Raw genomic sequence first — 20,571 nt, forward strand, 5'->3', positions numbered from 1 at the left:
TTCGCATCGGAAGTCCTTTATTGCACACTTTACGCAAGGCCAATCAGATTTGCTGATAAGGGATACTTGGTAGTTTGATTACTTAAGCTATCAAATTATACATAACCTGTGAAAAGTTCCAGGTCTGCCCATACAAGTAATGGTCAAAAATTATTTAGAGTAGGACCATGGAGCAATAGAAGATGGTGGCCTAGTCTTTTTGTTGGGGTGCATTGAAAAAGCTTCATTATTACTGCTCATTTATACAGCACTGACATTCTGCGGTGCTGTACAGAGTAGTCATGTCACTAACTGGGCCTCAGAGGCGCTCATCCCTTCCAAGTCAGTCAATGTCTCATGTTCCTATTGCAGTCTAAGGCCAATTTTAGGGGAGCCAAATCAACCTTCTGTAGGTCTTTGGGAGGAATCCTGAGTACCCGGAACACACCCAAACTCCGGGAAAACATACAAACTATTGGCTGCTAGTGTTCTAGCCCAGGTTGTAATCGGGGACCCAGCGCTGCAAGGAGAGCGTGCTGTCCACTACATCATTGTCCTGCCCAATTAGATCCATGGAGGTCCCACCTCAATTTTGGAAGAACACAAAACTATGGGGAGTCATAAGTACCAAAAAAACGTATTTTCTTGCTTGCGGATGGCTTAAAAAGCATTTTATTACCAAGGTGGGAAATTACCTTGGTTTGCTGTAAGGAGAAATAGTTAACTGAATAAAGGCCCTATGTCTCAACTGGTCAGAACAGATTTAGCAGCCGAAGTGTGACTTACAGTTAAACATTAAAACCACTTGCCTATAATATATTTATTGCATAGCTTATTTCTATTTAGGCTTACCATAGTTAAACTCTTCCATCATAACTGCACGGGTTGAGGTAGAGGTGTTGAAAGTAGAATTCTGCTGAGGATATGCTGGAGTAATTATAGGCATAAGGTGATAGCGGTCTGCAGGGTTTACCTGTAGAACAAAGACATCTCAACATACATACATCTCAACATACATAAATCTCTGGTACACATTAAGTCCCCCGTTTTTTGAATGAGATTGATCACACCAGAGCAATACGTTTTTTTCCCCCCAAATGCAATCATAGGTCCTGCGGCATTTTGGAGGCGATTACTCCTCAATATAAAGTATATGAAACATGGAAAATCGTTCTAAAAAAAGTGCTGAACAGAGCGATTTTCCGAGCTTTTTTGCTAAAGCGGTTCACGTGGAGGTCAAACTGTACAAAAAGTATATAATTGCTAAAGCAAAATGCGCCAAAAATCGCTAGGCATAAATAGAACATAGTTAGGCACATGCCTGGAAACTCTTCTAAAAATTGCTTCAAAAAGACGCTAAGCCCTTGCCATTTCGCTAGTGATTTTTAATGTGCACTAAAGCTGGCCATACACTGGCCCGATTTGCGCCCGTTTCGACAGCAGATTCGATCACTGGGATCGAATCTGCTGCCAATCGTTCACGCTACACGCCGAATTTCGATCCATTTCGTCCGATCCCGATGTGCGGAAAACAACAGTCGATCGCCCGCGGGTATAGAGCGCATCGCTAGCGGCGTTCGAGTGCCCGACGACCGACGCAATAGAGCCCGCATACATTACCTGCTCCGCCGGCGCGACTCCAGTCTCCCGGTCACCGCTGCTCTGTCTGCGCTCTGGTCTCCAGGTCCGGTATGCCTCACTTCTTCTAGCCCGGCAGGAAGTTTAAACAGAGCAAGAAGTGAGGCATACCGGACCTGGAGACCAGAGCGCAGACAGAGCAGCGGTGACCGGGTGACTGGAGTCGCGCCGGCGGAGCAGGTAATGTATGCGGGTCTATTGGTCAGGTCGAGGGCACCACTCGAACGAGATTAAGCGATTGCAGCTGTATATCGGGGGTTCAGCAAGTCTGTTTCGCAAGGAATGGACAGCCATGGATCGAATTCCGGCGTGTAGCGTGAAGTAGGCAGCAGTTCGGATCATGTGATCGAATCTGATGTCGAAACTGGAGGCAAATCGAGGCCAGTGTATGGCCACCTTAACCCAAAGTAAAGGTCCTTTATCATAGAGTGATGTCCTCTAAAGAAAACCTGAACTGAAAATTAAGTCAAAATAAGCATACACAAGTCATACTTACCTTCCATGTAGTCTACTCCTCAGTGTCTTTCTCCTGTCCCGCGTCCTGTTTGTTCACTGATCAAGGGAATTTTCTGTCCTCCATTTTGAAAATGGCCATTACCCATAACAGCTTTCTGGTCAGCACACAGTTAAACTGTAACATCGCCCACTTGAGCCATAGGGAAACATGGACATTACCTGGTACATCAGTTTTCCTCTCAGCTATAACTGACAGCAACCGATATTTTACTGACAGCAACTGATAGATTTCAGATCTGACAAAATATTGTCAGAACTGGAAGGGATTGTCAGAAGAAAATGGTGAGCTTCTGAGAGGAACTGATGGCAAGGTAACTATGTAATGTTCGTTTGAAGCTACCTCATGTGTTTATTTAAAATATTTTTTTACTCAGTACAGGTTCTCTTTAAGCTACAAATGTCTGCACTGAGAACAGTGACCATTTAGGTTATGTAGCAACCTGAGAACAGTCTGGTTTCATAATAGCCATTTATCATATTTAATGTACAGACTTCGGCTGCATTGAAAGAGACTCTAAAGTCTCCAAAAAATGAGGTTTCTACTTTAAAAACCTCAACAACATTACCCCTCTTAAAATCGCCACATCCCCGCAGCTGAAAACACCCTAAAACACCCCAAACTCTGGGGTGCATCGCGGGCTCCTTCCTCAGAGGCAGAGCATTTGGCTGCAGCTCTGCCTCTATACGCGTCAATCAGCACGCATCGCCGCCTCTGTCTTCCTTCACTGAGAGGGGCGGGGAGAGGTGGAGATATGCGCCGATTTACACGCATAAAAGCGGCAGCATAATCCACAACCAAGAAAGTCGTGGATTTTGCAGGGCGAGTTAGGGGTGATTTAGGGTGTTTTCAGTCGTGGGGATGCAGCGATTTAAGAGGGGCAATAATTTTAATGAGGTTTTTAAAGTAAAAGTCTGTACCTGTATGACGTTGGCCATCCGCGCCCTCCATGCAGCTCTGCCGGGTCCCTGCTGCTTAGCCTCCCCCCGGCCGGACCCCGACCCCACTACGTAGCGTGGATCGGGGAGGGAGGCCCTAGAGCTACGCAGCCGCACCGCCGCGGCCTCCTCCGGCGGCCATATTTGAGGAGGCAGGGGAGCCCGACCCGGGCTGTGGGGTCCGGCCGGGGGGAGGCTAAGAAGCGGGGACCCGGCGGAGCTGCACGGATGGCGTCCTCCGTGCCTTCCAACGTCATACAGGTACAGACCTTTTTTTTTTACCGTGTTGGGCTCGTAAGTCCTTTAAGTATAAATATATGCTGTTTTTGACAGCTAGCATTGAAAATATAGAAGTACAAGGTTACATACTCTAGGATCCCAGACCGGTAAGTTGAGATTGCTCTCTTCTGGATGTTTTAGCAGCACTGGATTAGGCCATTCCCTGTTGCACAATAAAGAAAATGCTCCTTTTAGGATTCCAGAAAGGTTTGTAACAGAATGTAAAAAGATTCACACTGACTCATTTCAGAAGCTCCAACTTACCATTTCGAGAAGACCAGGAAAAACTTGTGCACCAGAGTAGAGGCTGCAGCATTGGGGTACAACTGGCAAGTTCTTGCTACCAACATTGCCCAGGAAACACCGCCGAGAAACCCCAGTATGTTGGAATAAATGCCCCTTCCTTAAATATAAGTAATGGAACAAATGTAAAAATGCTGACAGACAAGGCACAGAACATTTATATTGCACTTTTCTCCTGGCGGACTCAAAGCACTTCAGGGCTGCAGCCACTTAGGGCATGCTCCACGGGCAAACAGGATAGTTAGGGAGCATTGCCCAAAGACTCCTGTTTACATACTGGCTTGAGCCGTGATTTGAACCCTGGTCAAGGGCTCAAATCCTACCTCAAAAGGCAACAGCCTTACCAGTACACTCTCCAGCCTGAATTCTATTTCAATGCAAGTATTCTGGAATTAAAACATTAATGACAAGTAACAGCGCAACTACACACCTTGCAGCTCATGGCTTTTTAAAAGCTGAGCTAAAGACAAAAAGGTGAATGCCAATTCTGAAAAAGAATCCCGATGATTAGTTCCCATACTAATCAATTTCCCAAGCAACTTAACCCTTTCCATTCTTAAAGAGACTCTGAAGTGACATTAAAAGAATTGCCTTTTACCTTATAAACATGGCCATGTTTGCCCCTGCTAAAACGCCACTATCCCGCAGCTGAACGAGGTGTCTTTACCCCCAAATCCCCCCCCCTGCAAAATACACGACCCTCTCACTGAAGGGAGACAGAGGGGCGGAGGGAGAGGCAGGGCTGCAGCCGTTAGCGCTGCCCGGGAACAACGGAGGGGATTTGGGGGGTAAAGACCCCTCATTCAGCCGCGGGATAGCAACATTTTAGCAGGGGCAGACATGCCCATGTTGATTAGAAGGTAAAAAACGATTTTTAATGTCACTTCAGAGTCTCTTTAAGGCCTCTTTCCACAGGCAGTTGAACTGTGGCTCATCAAGCAGTTACCAGGCAGCAGTAAGCAGTTGTGAGTGTGAGAGGCATTTCACTACCTATCAACTGCCCGTGAAGAGAGGCCTAAAGGATAGCAATTATACAGGGCTTACAATAAACAACTGAGAAAAATCACTACTGAGTCCATCTGGCCATCTGGTGGTGACTGGCAAGAACCTGTTATTTTAAAATGGGAACCTGAAGTGAGAGGGATATGGAGGCTTTCCTTTTAGACAATACCAGTTTCCTGGTAATTCTGCTGATCTGTTTGGCATCAAAAGTGTCTGAACAACAAGTGCTAGAAGCATGCAGCTAATCCAGTCAGACTTCAGCCAGAAACATCTGATCTGCATGCATGCTCAGGGTTACTAAAGCCCAATCTACACGATACGATTCTTTATATGATTAGATTACGATTCTATTTACGATCTGATTAAATCCGACATGTCCGATCGGGATTCGATTCGTGATTGTTCTGCAATGGCAAATCTTATTGAATCCCGATCGGACATGTTGGATTTAATCAGATCGTAAATAGAATCATAATCGAATCATAAAGAATCGTATCATGTAGATTGGGCTTTGGAGGCAGAGGCTCAGCAAGACAGCCAAGCAATTTGCATTGTTTAAAAAGAAATTTGTCAGCCTCCACATCCCTCATTTCAGGTTCTCAATCACTTCAAGGAGGCACAGCATGGCTATGCAGCACTGCTGCTGCAAATGACAGACATCCTTGCAGAGTGTGTAAGCCAAGACTTGGTTTTCACTCCAGTACCAGAATGTGAAGGACTATAGTGTATTATCTAAAAACAAAAAACCCACAAAAACTTCTTTACAGTGGCTTGAGGAAGGAGGATGGGCGAGCACAAACACAAACAGTAAATAAAGCACATGTACACTTAACATGGCCATACTTACTGTTTGCCCACAGCTTGATGGCTCTCAGAGTTGTCCTGAAATTCTTTCTGTTTGGCACCAAATGTAAAATTTCATCTGTAACTCTGCAACCTGTAAGAGCACAATAATAATAATAAAAAAAAAAAAAAAAAAAGGTTAATTGGGCGGACAACGTTTGGATTGAGTTAAGGACCATCTTACACTTACCGCGTTTGTGGTACTCTCCCCCGCCACAGCGGCTATTAAAGTAAAGGAGACATGACACACTGCCGGCATTACGATGCAAATGCTCTGGGCACCAAAGAAGGAAAGCACAAGCTGCAGTGCATTAGTTGATTGTTCCAAGTCGCACCACTACTGCAGCCACAAGTCTGAAAGTACCCTAAATAAAACTATGGAACAAGGCTGTCCTGACTTGTTAATACTCATCAGGTGTTTCACCCCTTTGACAAGGTCACCTTCTAGTGTAGTACAGTCAGTTAACAAAGGTCAGATGCACAGGCTGGAACTACCACAAGAGTAGCTGGCAATTTCATGGACTGCTATAAACATTTGGGGCTAGTGGTGACAGATTTGGTGCATGCACAGTATTCATGTACATGTCAGCGTGCAACAACAGCCACCAGTAATATTATGCAAGATTTTAAACTGCACTGTAACCACTGACACCCACAGGGTTTATAAAATCCATCACTACCATTATATGACAAATAAATGGCAGTGGATCGAAGACTTAAAGGACCTATGTTGCAAAAAAGTCAAAATTTAAAATACATGTAAACATATACAAATAAGTATGAGTAAATTGAGCCATAAATTACGTTTCTTCTATGTTGCTGTCACAGTAAGTAGCAGAAATCTGACATTACCGACAGATTTTGGACTAGCCCATCTCTTAACGGGGGGGTTCTTAGGGTTTTCTTTTTTAGAAGCACTTAGTAAATGGCAGCTGCTCTGTCCAACTGCCAGAAAAGTGTACGGTGAGCAGGGAGGCTGGCCAGCATTTTTGTATAAATCTTTTTCAGGGAATGTTTTTATAAAGAATGAAGGCTATGCTGAGAATCTCCCATGAAGAGCTGGAACTAACCCAAAACCTGTTGGTAATGTTAGATTTCTACTACCTACTGTAAGCGACAGCAACATAGAAGTAATTTATGGCTCATTTTACGCTGGAAGAAACGTACTTATCTGCATGCATTTTAAATCTTAACTTAGGATTTTTGTGACAGTTCCTCTTTAAGAGCGAATGTACCTTTAAGAGCATCTGAGTGAATAAACCCTAGGCATTAAACTCGCGAGGTGAAAGCGATTAGCAATCGTTATTTACCTTGGGCTTCTTCCAGACCCTAGATTGTCTAAATCCCTTGCCACAGCTCTGGCGGTCCCCACTGCTTGCCCGTGAAGGTAGGCAACCCATCGGTGAGTCAGATCTTCTGCAAAGGCCAACGGGGGAAGGAGGACACCAGAACTGTGGCGAGAGACCCAGACGACATCTAGGGGCTGAAAGAAGCCCTGAGTAACGATTGCTAAAAGTTTTCACCTCGTGAGTCCTTCAAGACGGAAGTCAGTGGCGACACCAAAATTGCTTTTACATGCCAACAGATACAAAGCAAACAAGGAGACAATTGCACTTGCCATTCAAACTTCGTATGCATCTTATGTCCAAGTTCTTCAATCGCGCATCATCACGCAAATCCAGATGATCAGGAATGCACTGTAAGGGTAGCTGTGCAAAAACCAAATCGATCTAGGAAAAGGAAATAAATGAGTTTTTTTTTTAACTACCCAACGACCGTGTCATGCCAATTGGCATGACCGCAGCCCCAGGACCGCCTAACGCCAATTGCCGTTAAGTCCTGGGGCTGGCTACTGCTCCGCTTGGAAGGCTGAGCTCCGCCCTGCCTTCAGTCTCGAAAACCACCGTCTATACACCTTGTACAGTGCTGCGATCTGCAGCAGCTCTGTACTGGGGACAGCCGTGTGACACGGCTGTCCCCGTGGGACACTGGAGCAATTGGCCTATCACAGCCGATCACTGCGATAGGCTGGCCGGGGGAGGGAGGGAAAAATTAAAGGAAAATACACTTTTTTTTAAATAAAAAAGGAAAATAAATATATTTGTCAAAAAAATAAATAAAAAAAACAACACATCTGGAGGGCGATAAGACCCCACCAACAGAAACCTCTGTTGGGGAGAAAAGGAGGGGAATCACTTGTGTTGTGCGGCCCTGCAGTGCGCCCTTAAAGCTGCCCTTTTAGTAAAACATGGCCTGGTCTTTAGGGAAGGGGGGGGGGGGGTAGCACTGTGGTCCTCAAGTGGTTAAGGCAGCCATATAATGGGGATTTAGGTTTCATACACAAGCATTTTGTGCTGCTTTACAGGCAACCTTTCCTGAATAAGGAGGGCCAGATTGCAATCCTGACATCAGATGGAGGAGCTGTGGATTGTAGCACACAGATATTCCACTTGTTATGATAAATTGTATACCTAGCATGATCTTTCTAAAGAAAGAACAGTTTTCCCAAAAATATGAACATATTACACCAAGGCCAGTTTCAGAGCAGCTTCCTGCTGTGATGTACAGAAAACACTGCAGCAGTAGTTATCCTGTGCTGAGCCAGTTTGGCACAGTGACAGGAGGATGCCATTCATGGAAGAATGCAAAGAGCTATACAATAAAGCCGGCTATTGCACACATCAGTGACAACTTCTGCTATTGTCAAATGCAGATGTATGCAAGCAGGACTTCATGCATTCGATCCAGTAGTACTAGATTGTATCCTATCCCTCAACAACTCATCTGTGCCCAGTTACAGTGGGATGCGAAAGTTTGGGCAACCTTGTTAATCATCAGGATTTTCCTGTATAAATTGTTGGTTGTTACGATAAAAACAATCAGTTAAATATCATATAGGAGACACACACTGATATTTGAGAAGTGAAACGAAGTTTATTGGATTTACAGAAAGTGTGCAATAATTGTTTAAATACAAATAAGGCAGATGCATACATTTGGGCACTGTTATTTTATGGATTCTAAAACCTTTAGAACTAATTATTGGAACTCAAATTGGCTTGGTAAGCTCAGTGACCCCTGACCTACATACACAGGTGAATCCAATTATGAGAAAGAGTATTTAAGGGGGTCAATTGTAAGTTTCCCTCTTAATTTTCTCTGAAGCGTAGCAACATGGGGGTCTCAAAACAACTCAAATGACCTGAAGACAAAGATTGTTCACCATCATGGTTTAAGGGGGGGGGGGGGGGGGGGGGGGAGGGAGGGAGGAAGGATATAGAAAGCTGTCTCAGATTTCAGCTGTCTGTTTCCACAGTTAGGAACATATTGAGGAAATGGAAGACCACAGGCTCAGTTCAAGCTAAGGCTTGAAGTGGCAGACCCATGGAAAAATTTTCGATTAAACAGAAGAGACGAATGGTGAGAACAGAGTCAACCCACAGACCAGCACCAAAGACCTACAACATCATCTTGCTGTAGATGGAATTACTGTGCATCATTCAACCATTGGGCGCACTATACACAAGGAGACGCTGTATGCGAGAGTGATGCAGAGGAAGCCTTTTTGTCCGCCCACAGCACAAACAGAGCCGCTTGAGGTACGCTAAAGCACATTTAGACAAGCCAGCTTCATTTTGGAATAAGGTGCTGTAGACTGATGAATCTAAAATTGAATTATTTTGGCATAACAAGGGGTGCTATGCATGGAGAAAAAAAAGCATTCCAAGAAAAACACCTGCTACCTACAGTAAAATATGGTGGTGGTTCCATCATGCTATGGGGCTGTGTGGCCAGTGCAGGGACTGGGAATCTCGTCAAAGTTGAGGGACGCATGGATTCCACTCAGTATCAGAAGATTCTGGAGACCAATGTCCAGGAATCAGTGACAAAGCTGAAGCTACGCTGAGGCTGGATCTTTCAACAAGACAATCTCCCTGAACACTGCTTAAAATCCACTAAGACATTCATGCAGAGGAACAAGTACAACATTAAGGTCTGGAGACTGAGATGGGCATTCCAGAATATAATTGAAAATCTGGGGTGTGAGTTAAAGAGAGCCGTCTACGATCAGAAGCCATCAAACCTGAATGAACTAGAGATTTTTTGTAAAGAGGAATGGTCTAAAATGCCTTCAACCAGAATCCAGACTCAGAACCTATAGGAAGGAGTTTAGCAGCTGTAATTTCTGCAAAATGAGGAGCTACTAAATATGGTTTTAATTTCTTTTTTGTGGTGCCCAAATTTATGTACCTGCCTAATTTTGTTTAAACAATTATTGCACACTTTCTGTAAATCCAATAAACTTCATTTCGATTTATACAGGAAAACATGACGATTAACAAGGTTGCCCAAACTTTCGCATCGCACTGTAGGTGAGAAGAATATGGTGGACAAGGAAACACTACAAGATAAGCAGCTTCATCTATTAAGCTATGTACTCCCTGAAGATGGATCGGAGGATCCACAGCGACGCAGCGAATGAGCATTCCCCGATCCATCTTCTGCAATCGTGTACCACGGGAACAAACTAGGTGTGCAAATCAAATTTTAAACAATAGTGGTTATTTGCGCAAGAGTCTACAGGGATCTGACTGATCACTTGCTCAGTGATCTGACATGATGGTCCCAATCGTTGAGCAGAGCTAAACATGACTGCTTCACTGCAAAAACATACCCACGGTCGCAAATTTGTGAAACAATTGTTTGGCGCAGAAAAAAGTAGCCTGGTGCTAAAAATATATAAATAAAAATCAATCATGTTGTCGGTACAGACTTACAAAATAGATTCTGGGCAAGCTTCAGTTATAACACAACATGCTTTTTCTCTTACACAAGTCACAAGCTTCATACCTCTATGTTCAGGAAATCAAATTTTATAACAGGCACATAGGCATCCTCCACAGCCTAAAGGGAAAAGACACAAGCGTTAGTCACAGGATTTCAATGTACACTATTGGCGCATATATTTCAACTGAATTTTCCATGATGCAATTCATACAAAATTGGCAGCTATGGCCCAATTTACAGTGCCCAGCATAGAAAAGGAACTGGCGAAAAATACCAGGGCTGTGCAGTCTGAGTAATTCTGTTCAGGAAAACTACCAATATTTCCCCCCAAAAAGACATCCCCTGAAAATAAGCCCTAGCATGTCTTGCCCTGCACTCCCCCATACATCAATGTCTCAAAGAGCTCCCTCTATCTACGAGTCTTAAGCCCCATCTACACCATACAATTTATGCGATTCGATTCATTACATGTTCAATCGGTATTTGATTCCACTCAATTTGACATTGCAAAACAATGGCAAACCGAATCCCGATCGGACATGTCGGATTGAATCAAATCGATGAATCGAATCTCACAAAAAATTAAAATGGTATGGTGTAGATGGGGGTTTAATGCTACACTACTATAGTGTGAAGCTCAACACGAATGTTGGGAGGGATGTGCATAAACAAAAAACGTATAAAAACAAAGTACCGTATATACTCGCAAGCAAGCCGAATTTTTGACCCCCCAAAAGTGAGCCAAAAGTTGGGGGGTCGGCTTGCTTGCGAGTCACGTTGGTCGATGGTCGTAGTGCGCTTCACCCCCCCCCCCCCCCCGCGGCCGCCACTGCTATCAGCTTACCCTGCGGCTGCCGGCTTCCAATAGTCCCCTCTCCGTCTCCCGGGCATGTAAATAGATCACAGCAGCTCACTCCACGGCGGCTGCTGTGTGATGACAGGATTGGAAGCTGTAGGCAGAGCAGTTTCCATAGTAACGGCGATGCACATCGCCGTTACAGGAAGCCGCTCTCCCTACAGCTTCCTGCCATCACACAGCAGCCGCCGTGGAGTGAGCTGCTGTGATCTATTTACATGCCCGGGAGACGGAGAGGGGACCATTGGAAGCCGGCAGCCGCAGGGTAAGCTAATAGCAGCGGCGGCCGCGGGGGACAGGGGTTGCTTGAGGTGGGGGCACTATACTAGCTATACTGGGGCACTATACTAGCTATACTGGGGCACTATACTGGATATACTGGGCACTATACTGGATATACTGGGCACTACCTACCCATACTGGGCACTATACTAACTATACTGGGACACACTGGGGGGGGGGGGGGGGAAATCACACGGCCAGCATTTCCTACCCCCGGCTTATATGAGGGTCAATCATTTTTTCCTGGTTTTTCAGGAAGAAGTGTGGGGGGGGGGGGGGGTCGGCTTATATGCGGGTTGGCTTGCTTGCGAGTATATACGGTAAAAATATCTAACTGTCAAAATAATTTTCACTAAGGTGATCACCAATGGAGTCAATTTTGACAATACAATCTTGATAGTATAGACACCCTAATCAAATCATCGATGATGTTGAGCATGTCTACATTTACACTTACCTGGGGCTTCCTTCTACCCCCTTTAGGCAGTTTTCTTCATTGTAATCCTTCCAGGATACACCGATCCCCTGCCTGCTGGCCCGATCTCTTCCCCAAGTCACCACCAGTTCCACTGCATTGCACATGTGTGGCCCAGCCATGCGCCCCATCACCTGGAGCCTCCTGCACAGTACTACAGTGCGAAGGGGGCATTCATAGCCAGGCATGAGCAATACGGGCCAACTGGGGGAAAAGCCTGGACAGTAGAGGATCAGAGTGTCCCAGGAGGATGGCGAGGGAGCAAACAGCCTAATGGGGACTGAAGGAAGCCCCAGGTAAGTAAACACTTATTTTATTTGTCTCTGGAACACTTTCAATATATAAAGGGAGTCATTTTTTAGAAATAAGATCAACAAAATGGTTTCTCTCCCAAGTTAAAGTTGAAATGACCAGCAACAAAGCCTTCAGTTTAAGGTATTGCTGCCACCTAGAGTGGTTTCCTACAACTGCTTTTAGTACACCACAGGAGCCCTATAAAAACTATGGTACATCCAGGGTCGGTTCTAGACTTTTTGCTGCCTGAGGCAATCTTGTGACGATGCGCACCCTCCCCTCCTACCAATATGGAATGGAAATGGCTGTGAGTCTGTGACAAACAAACTTGCTCACACAGCCACTTTCCTCAGTCAGGATAGCAGTGCCACCTCCTCCATTCTGCTGTGCAAGTCAAAAATAACACTGCCGCTCTGCAGCCTCCCACATCCTCACTCACTGTCAGACTCCTCACACAACAGGCTGCTCCCCCCCCCCCCCATTGATGACCTCTTCACCTCACTCTTCTCTTGCTTCTCCTCCTACTCTGTACAGTTTACACTAACAGCATGCAATCACACATGCTGCCCATGTAATCTCTGCGCCTGATGCAAATGTTCCACCTTGCTCCATGAGAGAACCGGCCCTGGGTAAATCTAATATGTAAATAGAAAATGCAGCAAAGGTTGTATTTGGTCCTACATATGCCATTTCCTCACATTTTGCATGCAACATTATTGATCAATTATCGGAGAGGCCCAGCCAAGCCATATGCAAGTCAAGAGAACCTGTAGGTGCCATATATAGTGAAGAGAACCTGCAGGTGCACAATATGCATATTTGCAATTTAGTCCAACTTCCGGCCTCTGGGTGCGTACATATGAAATCGCTGCCGGGAGACTTGGGCGCAGGATACAGCCGATATATGGCTTACCCTGTCCTGCACAAGTTTTGGCGGTGTTAATTACCATTCCCCCTCGAGGTCGACATGAATGAGGAATGCTGTAATCCGGCTTCCAGCTATTGGTGGCGGCCAAAATTACAATGTTTTAAAAAGAACTTCAGCTCTGTCTTCTGATGGCACTGAAGTTACTTGCTGCGCGCCACTATAGCGTAATTCCTATTCCGGTCTATGGTGGTGCCAGCTACGCTCAAATCTCCTGCGCCGTATTAAAAGAGTTTGCTCTGGGCTGGGTACAGAGCGTCTGAGTAGTAGCGACTGGCAGTGGGACACGTGAGAGGGGATCTCGGGCAAAGGTGCAAAAACTACAAGCGGATTTAAAGTTGGATGAAGCGCATCCTTTCGCATTCGCTCAAGTGTGGACCGGCCCTCCATATCCCTCTCACTTCAGTTGTCCCTTAATCTTTTGCGGACTGACGCAAGTAAATCCTATGCCGCACTTGGCTACTCTAGGCTGATGCAGCGTAGTATTTACACCACTCGCCATTTCCGCTCCTGACGCAATCGTACGCACCTGAGAGGGGAGATTAGCTGTCATGACAGCTGACATCTCCCCTCACTGACCAGGAGCCATTGCTCCTGGGGTTTGGTGGTGAGGGAGGCTAGAGGACAAGAGGATCCACTCACCTTCCTACCGTTCCCCTGATAGTCACTCCCCTCCGCTCTGGCCGGCATCCCCGCTTGCTCTGTCGTAATTGCTAGGTCCCGGCTTCATGACGTCATCAAGCCACGACTGGGAACTTAGCGTCAGTATGACCGGGGATGCCAGCCAGAGCGGTCCACAGCAGCTCATCGCTGGAGCCTGGGAGGTGAGTAAGTGCATGCTGCTGGCTACAGGGTGGGATAACTGGATACAATAGGGGGGGGGGGGGGCGTCGACGGGAGGCTATGCCCAGCTACCAAAAGTGGGGATCCGGCTGCTGACACCCCCAAACGCCCTCCCCCCTCATACAAAGTCACCTTGTCCTGAGGTTTTGGGGGGGGGGGGGGGGGGGATTTAGGCAGCCGGTCCCCAAATGGTTAATATCAGTTAAGCTGCGTGTCAGACCTAGAACGGCTGTGCGGATCAGACGTTCTGATGCCACTGACTGCATTCCTTGTTACTAGAGTGACAAACTACTGAGTTCAAAGATCAGCAAGACAGCCTGTCAACTGGCAGACTGTAAAGGAAATAAATACAACAACTGGCATATGAAGACAACATAAGCAGTTTCAGAATCAGATATAGAGCAAGGGAATTAGAGAAGCTCCTCTCAAGGTGGCCACACACCATACAATTTTTTAAATATCTGTTCAATTGAAGAATTGCAATCAATTTTTTTAACGGATTGTAACATTTCAAAAATATGACCAATGTACCACACACACGTTCAATTTTCCCCCCAATTATGATATAAATGATTGGAAACTGACAAAATTGCTAGGGTGTGTATATTAATAAATTGACAAACACACCATACAATCTTTAGAAAGAGTGAAGAAAAATATCTGGCATTCCGGATCGATAAAAATCGAAGAAAAAAACGGGAAATCCAAACGGATTTTACAGTCGAGTGAAAAAAAACCTTTAGATTTTTTCAGGAGATATGATAGTTTGTATCGAATGGCTGTAAAATCGGATCATTTTATTGTATCGTGTGTGGCCATCTTTACTCATGCAGACATTCTGGATATAAAACTCTAAGGGCTCGTTTCCACTATCGCGAATCTGCATGCGTCCAACGCATGCAGATCCGCACATGTAATACAAGTGGATGGGCCTGTTTCCACTGTAGCGTTGTTGAGGTGCGTTTTTTTCAGCGTGAAAAAAAACGCACAAAAGAGCCAACGATTTCGCCTGCGTCGGGAATCCGTGCGAATCGCCGCTAATGTATTTAATAGTAAAAACGCATGCGTTTGTTACATGCGTTTTTGCGTGCGATTTCGCACCTTTTTCAATTTTATTTAGCCCTGGCAGTGTCATGGTTAATTTCGCATGGCACCCTGCCATGCGAAATCGCATGCGAAATCGCGGGTAAAAACGCATGTGGAAACGCATCCACATGCGTTTTTACAAGCGTCGGAATGCGGCCGAAATCGCGTCGCAACAGTGGAAACAAGGCCTAAGATTTACCTTCCTGGACCAGGTAAACTAAGCACCTAGCAATGCTGTCCATATAGAAAGTAGTTTGTCAATGAGATGCAAATTTCTCCATGCATTCAAATTTTTTTGTAAATTATATGCAGCCTGAAATTGGACCAATACCTGTCAGTTTTCATTGATCCAAGTTCAGGCTGCAGAACATTTGAACGCAAGGAGACATTTGCATGTCAATAGTGATGTCGCCAACCTCCGATTTTCGGTTTGCGAACTTCCACGGAAGGTTTGGCCAGGAATTGAACCCAGGGCTGAGTGCTTGGTAGTCGGCTCTCTTAACCGCTATACCACAACCAACACTACATACTGAAGGCAGCCTAGCATGTACCATTATGATATATCCTAGAGAAAAATAAGCTTGCTTAAAGAGACTCACAAATTTTTCAGCCTTAGTTCTTCTATCCTATAAGTTCCTATGCCTGTTCTAATGTGCTCTGGCTTACTGCAGCCTTTCCTAATTGCACTGTCTCTGTAATAAATCTTATCTCCTTTCCTCTGTGGTGTCTGTCGGGCTAAGGCTTGAATGTGTGGAATGTGCAGGGCTGCTTGTGATTGGATAGAAGTGATCCACACCCTTTGCAGGCCCCCTGCACACTCTGTATGACTCACACACGGTTTATGTGAGCCTATCACAAGCTGGTTAGCTTGTTTGTAAACACTGCCTAAAACTGTTAATTACAAGCCAGGATTGCAGCAGAGAGTGGCAGAAACAGCACAGAGGTGCACAGGAGAAAAGGAATAGAATGGTATGCTTTTTAGTGTAAAAATATTAGAGTACAAATTATCTTTAAGGATGTGTAGTATGTCAAAGGCCAATTCACATTGGCCAGGAATAGAGCACAGTCTCTGTGGCACAATTGGTTAGCGTGTTTGGCTGTTAACTAAAAGGTTGGTGGTTCAAGCCCACCCAGGCATGGCCTTGCCTTTTGTGTTCAACAGTTGTCCGAAGAGAACCCCAGATAGCCATGTAGATTCATCTCTCTAGTAGGGATGGTCACCGCTTTCCGCAGAGTTGTATTTTCCGCAATTTTGGGCGGAAATTGGTCATTCCATTCCGTTTGGTGGGAACGGAATTGCCTTTTCAATCCGGCAGAATTCTGAAATTGCCTGTGAAATTCTGCTGGTATCCGTTGATGCCATTGAAGTGAATTTTCAGCTTAAAAACGAGAGCGATCATTTTTCTCTTGGGTATATCACAATGTTACATGCTAGGCTGCCTTCAGTAAGTGTTGGTTGTGGTATAGCGGTTAAGAGAGCTGACTACCAAGCACTCAGACCTGGGTTCAATTCCCGGCCAAGACCTGGGTTCAATTCCTGGCCAAGGTATGTAAGCTGGCTTTTAAAAGCCTACAATTCCCTGGAAGATGAGACCCTCCTCCCTCCGGGAGTGAGGGAGCCTAACTAAACTCTCCCTAGCAGCGTCTGTCAGCAGCTGTCCCTTAACTAATTAGTCTAGGCAGACTAGTGAGTAAAATGGCACAAGGACCTTGCCTTTTCTAAAGGGGGGGGGGGGGGGCTCCAGGAGTGAGTGCAGTCTGATTGACCCTCTACATCAGTCAACAGGTACATTGTTGCCAAAGTTCTGCTCAATAGCGCATTATAGGCCGAACCAAACTTCCGCAAAAGTATAGTATAGGCGAACGCGAACCACCAAAGTTTGCCTGGAACCGTTCGCTACATCTCTAGTCATTAATCATCCTTAATAGAAAGGACCACAACCTAAGGATAAACATTGCTGCTGAAGAACCAGCATTGCTTAAAAGGACATCTGAAGTGAAAGGGATATGGAAGCTGCCACAATTCCTTTTAAGCAATACCGGTTACCTGGCAGCGCTGCTGATCATTCTGGTCAGTATTGTCCGAATTGCACACAGGAAGCAAGTATGCAGCTAATCTTGTGAAAAACATCTGATCTGCATGTTTGTTCAGGCAAAAAGTATTAGAAGCGGAGGATTAGTAGGACATCCAGGCAATGTTTATTACTATAAAAAAAAAAAAAAAAAAAAAAAAAAAACACAGACAGTTGCCTTAAAGTGGACCTCCGGACTAAAAATCTACTCAGCAGAACTGAAAAGGCTTGGTGTTTAACAGCATCAGAACTTTGTTTTTCTTACCCATTTTTAGCTAAGCTCCACTCAAAGAAAAAAAGCCTGGGCTTTTTTTCCCTGATGCTGTGCAGAGCATGATGGGATTTGCTATGTTATTCAAGTTGCCTAGCAACTGGGGGGGTGCTCAGGACACAAGACAGTTGCAACTGTCTCATACTCCGTCACCTCCTTTCAACCAAAAAGATGGCTGCCATCATGAAAACAAACATTTGCCTGTTCTTTTAAAACAGGTAGGGTAAGAGAAAAAAAACATTTTCAGAATTAAATACATTGTTTTTTTTATTTATACAGTAGCAGTATTACTTATTTTAAACTAAAGGGGATGAATTAGAAGTATTTTTTTCCCCTATTAAAATGCACAGAAAATTACTGAAAACAAGCATCGCCCACAAAAATCCTAATTTGTGGTGAAAAAAATATATGGATCATTCAGGTGTGAGAAGCAGTGATAAAGTTCTTGTCAAATAAAATGGGAGGTGCGTTAACAGGCAGCCTCTTGGCGGCGAGGCAGGGAACACACTTGACTGTTTTCGTACGCGTTTTCTGCACAGAAAAACTGAGAACTCATGTTAATCAATGGGCTAGTACACACTTAATATTTTGTTTGCGCGCAGAAAAAAAAAAAACTGACATTCTGCATCATGACTGCACATTTTGTCAGTTTTTTGTATCAATTACATCAGCTGCTATGAAAAAAAAAAAAACACGCGTTTTCCTGCATAGACACACTTGGTGTGCAGAAAAAGTATGCAGGAAAAAGCGCGCAGAAAACTGAAAGACAAGTGTGTTCCCTGCCTAAGGGTATAATGGCCTGTGGGGTAAAGTTGTTACACAGGATCGGTGGATAGCAAGAGCGATCGTGAAATGCAGCATACTTTACCTACCCTGACATTCTTTATTCCGTTATGCTGTTTTAGTTTTTCAACAAACGACTGAAAGAAATCTGAACGCTCAACATGCCTTGGACCAACACACAGAGCATCGATGTCAGACCCTATAAAAAGAAAGGCATGCCATTCATTATTCAAGGCAGCAGCTAGAACAGAGCACCCACATAGCAGGAAGAACACTGACCTTTAGTATGAACCCCAAGCCGATAGGACCCAAACGTGTAGATTTTGCCCCCAGCTGAAGATATCACAGATTGTGGAAGGCCCTGTCAAGAAAGGAACAGACCGATCAATGCTAGGAAAAAAATCTTGAAGGACCAAGTAAAAAGTTTTCTGAACAGGTCCTGTGTTTTAATAGTTTACAATGTGTACATATGGCTGAGATAATAAATACCTCTTCCATTCACATACAGAATCCCTGAATGCACGGATTGCTCTAAAGATCACCAATTCTGAAAAGAGGCCATTTGAAAAGCTAACAATAGAGAGGGTGACTGATTAAGCACAACTGTGCTTCTTCGAAATGGCTAGAAAAAAAAACACCACAAAAAACAAACAGCGACATATTTCATGCCTCTTCTGGGCTTTTAAACAGACAGTAGGGACAATGAGGGGTAGTCTGGGGCACTGAAGAGGTGCTGTGAAGTTTGGAAACCCACTAGGTAAAACCCTTACACACACAAAAAAAAAAATAAAAAAAATTAAACAGTTCAGTTTGACACTAAACCTGTCGGCTATGATATCCCTTACAAATTTACCTTCAAGTGGCAATGAGCAAGTCACCCACCCACCCACCTAAGAAACCAATATTGCCTCCAGATCCCATTCTAGCCACGATACTCCTTTATCCTCCCATCCAAGTGTGTCAATTCGAGAGGTATTTAGCTGTCCAACTCTCATGCAGCCTTCTGACCGTGTAACTTTGCAACAGCCACAAATCTTTAGTGCATGCCAACTGCTGTTGTGCTCTTTCAGAAGTACTGAAGGCACAGCGTTGAACACAAACAGCAGTGTGACCAAACTGCATTCAAAAGCTGAAGAAAATTCTACTCACAACAGAAGAATGAATCCGCTCACCGGTCGACCTGATAAAATGTACTCTTTATTTATAAAACTGCAGACCAACAACTGGTAGCTCACGCGCATCAATGTGGAAGTAGCGCCATAGCTCTGACCAAGGAGTTCCTTCCACTCCAATATGCATGAGCTACCACAGTTGTCTGCAGTTAAATAAAGATTGTACATTTTATTAAATAGACCGGTGTGTTCTAGTGAAAGTTTGGCATGCCTGCTCCCGGTGATTGGTTTTGATCAGATTTGTCTGGATACGTCACACTGTATTGTACAGGTGGTCAAGGAAAAGCAGCATCCCTCCGAAACCTCACCTGACTGATGCACATCCCAACTTGCACTGTGTTCAACAGGAACTTGTTAGGGTTCTAAACTTTTCCCTTTCCATTGGCAGCCTATTAAGAATGTCCAAAACTACCTGAAAAAAGGTGCAATTTGGGCTTAAACAATAGAATCTGTACCAGTTGTCCAGGAGGAGATGGAACTCGATCCCTCATGCGACAACAGGTCTGAGACTGTTCCAGATTACTGCTCTGCTGTTATGCGGAGGGCCTATGAGTGGTGCACGAGGAGCATCAGAAAACAAGTGAGGAGAATGATGCTCTCTGCAATATACCAGGCTGGTCACTGCCCAAGGTACAGAGGAAGGTCAGGAGGCTGCTGTTTACACGCTAGATTCTTGGTGAAGGTGGTCATTATCAGCAGTCATGGCCCACTCTAAACGTAGTGTTTGCTTAGCTTTACAGGACAGACTTCCCAGGTAGTTTCCGCTTCTTGCATTAGTAAACAGATGCACAAGAATGTAGAAACCACTGCTCATTATTTGCTAAGCCCAGAGTGGCTGGTGGCAGTTTTGACATTCACAATCTGTCAGTGTTAAGGCCCATACACGCGTCGGATTTTTGCGAACGACCCGTCGGGCGGATCGCTGAAAACCAGTCTTATCACCCGAACGATAGTCTGTACACACGCCGGATTTTTGATGTGCGAACGACGGGACGGAACGTTCAAACGACGGGTCGTTCGCAAAAATCCGACGTGTGTATGGGCCTTTAATGGTGGCGTGACTGTTCCACAAGAATCATACAAGCAAGTTAAAATGTTTGCAATTAATCCAAGTACTGTAATATATACGGATGAAGTTACAATATCACAAAAGAATTTGACATTTAAGCAATTGACTTTGGTCAGCCACCATAACCCATGTGAGAAAATTTTCTCCATTTGCCAACTT

The 20,571-nt window shown here is 44.8% G+C and overlaps 1 protein-coding gene across 3 annotated transcripts in view; it reads right to left on the reverse strand.

Annotated features, from left to right (window-relative positions):
* The window catches only part of PAPOLG (poly(A) polymerase gamma), a 74,220-nt gene that overhangs the window by 31,398 nt on the left and 22,251 nt on the right, over nucleotides 1–20,571 (reverse strand). For 2 of the 3 annotated variants that reach the window (XM_068232409.1, XM_068232408.1), the window contains exons 4-11: nucleotides 18,451–18,532; nucleotides 18,261–18,370; nucleotides 10,348–10,401; nucleotides 7,115–7,226; nucleotides 5,501–5,590; nucleotides 3,613–3,751; nucleotides 3,439–3,511; nucleotides 832–952 (exon numbers count right to left, since the gene is read on the reverse strand). In XM_068232409.1, coding sequence (XP_068088510.1) covers nucleotides 832–952; nucleotides 3,439–3,511; nucleotides 3,613–3,751; nucleotides 5,501–5,590; nucleotides 7,115–7,226; nucleotides 10,348–10,401; nucleotides 18,261–18,370; nucleotides 18,451–18,532 — 781 coding nt within the window. Of the gene's footprint in view, nucleotides 1–831; nucleotides 953–3,438; nucleotides 3,512–3,608; nucleotides 3,752–5,500; nucleotides 5,591–7,114; nucleotides 7,227–10,347; nucleotides 10,402–18,260; nucleotides 18,371–18,450; nucleotides 18,533–20,571 lie in introns of those variants that run through there. The other variant, XM_068232410.1, reaches the window with a different exon arrangement.

This window comes from Hyperolius riggenbachi, chromosome 4 (assembly GCF_040937935.1).
Source record: "Hyperolius riggenbachi isolate aHypRig1 chromosome 4, aHypRig1.pri, whole genome shotgun sequence".
Lineage (NCBI taxonomy): Eukaryota > Metazoa > Chordata > Amphibia > Anura > Hyperoliidae > Hyperolius > Hyperolius riggenbachi.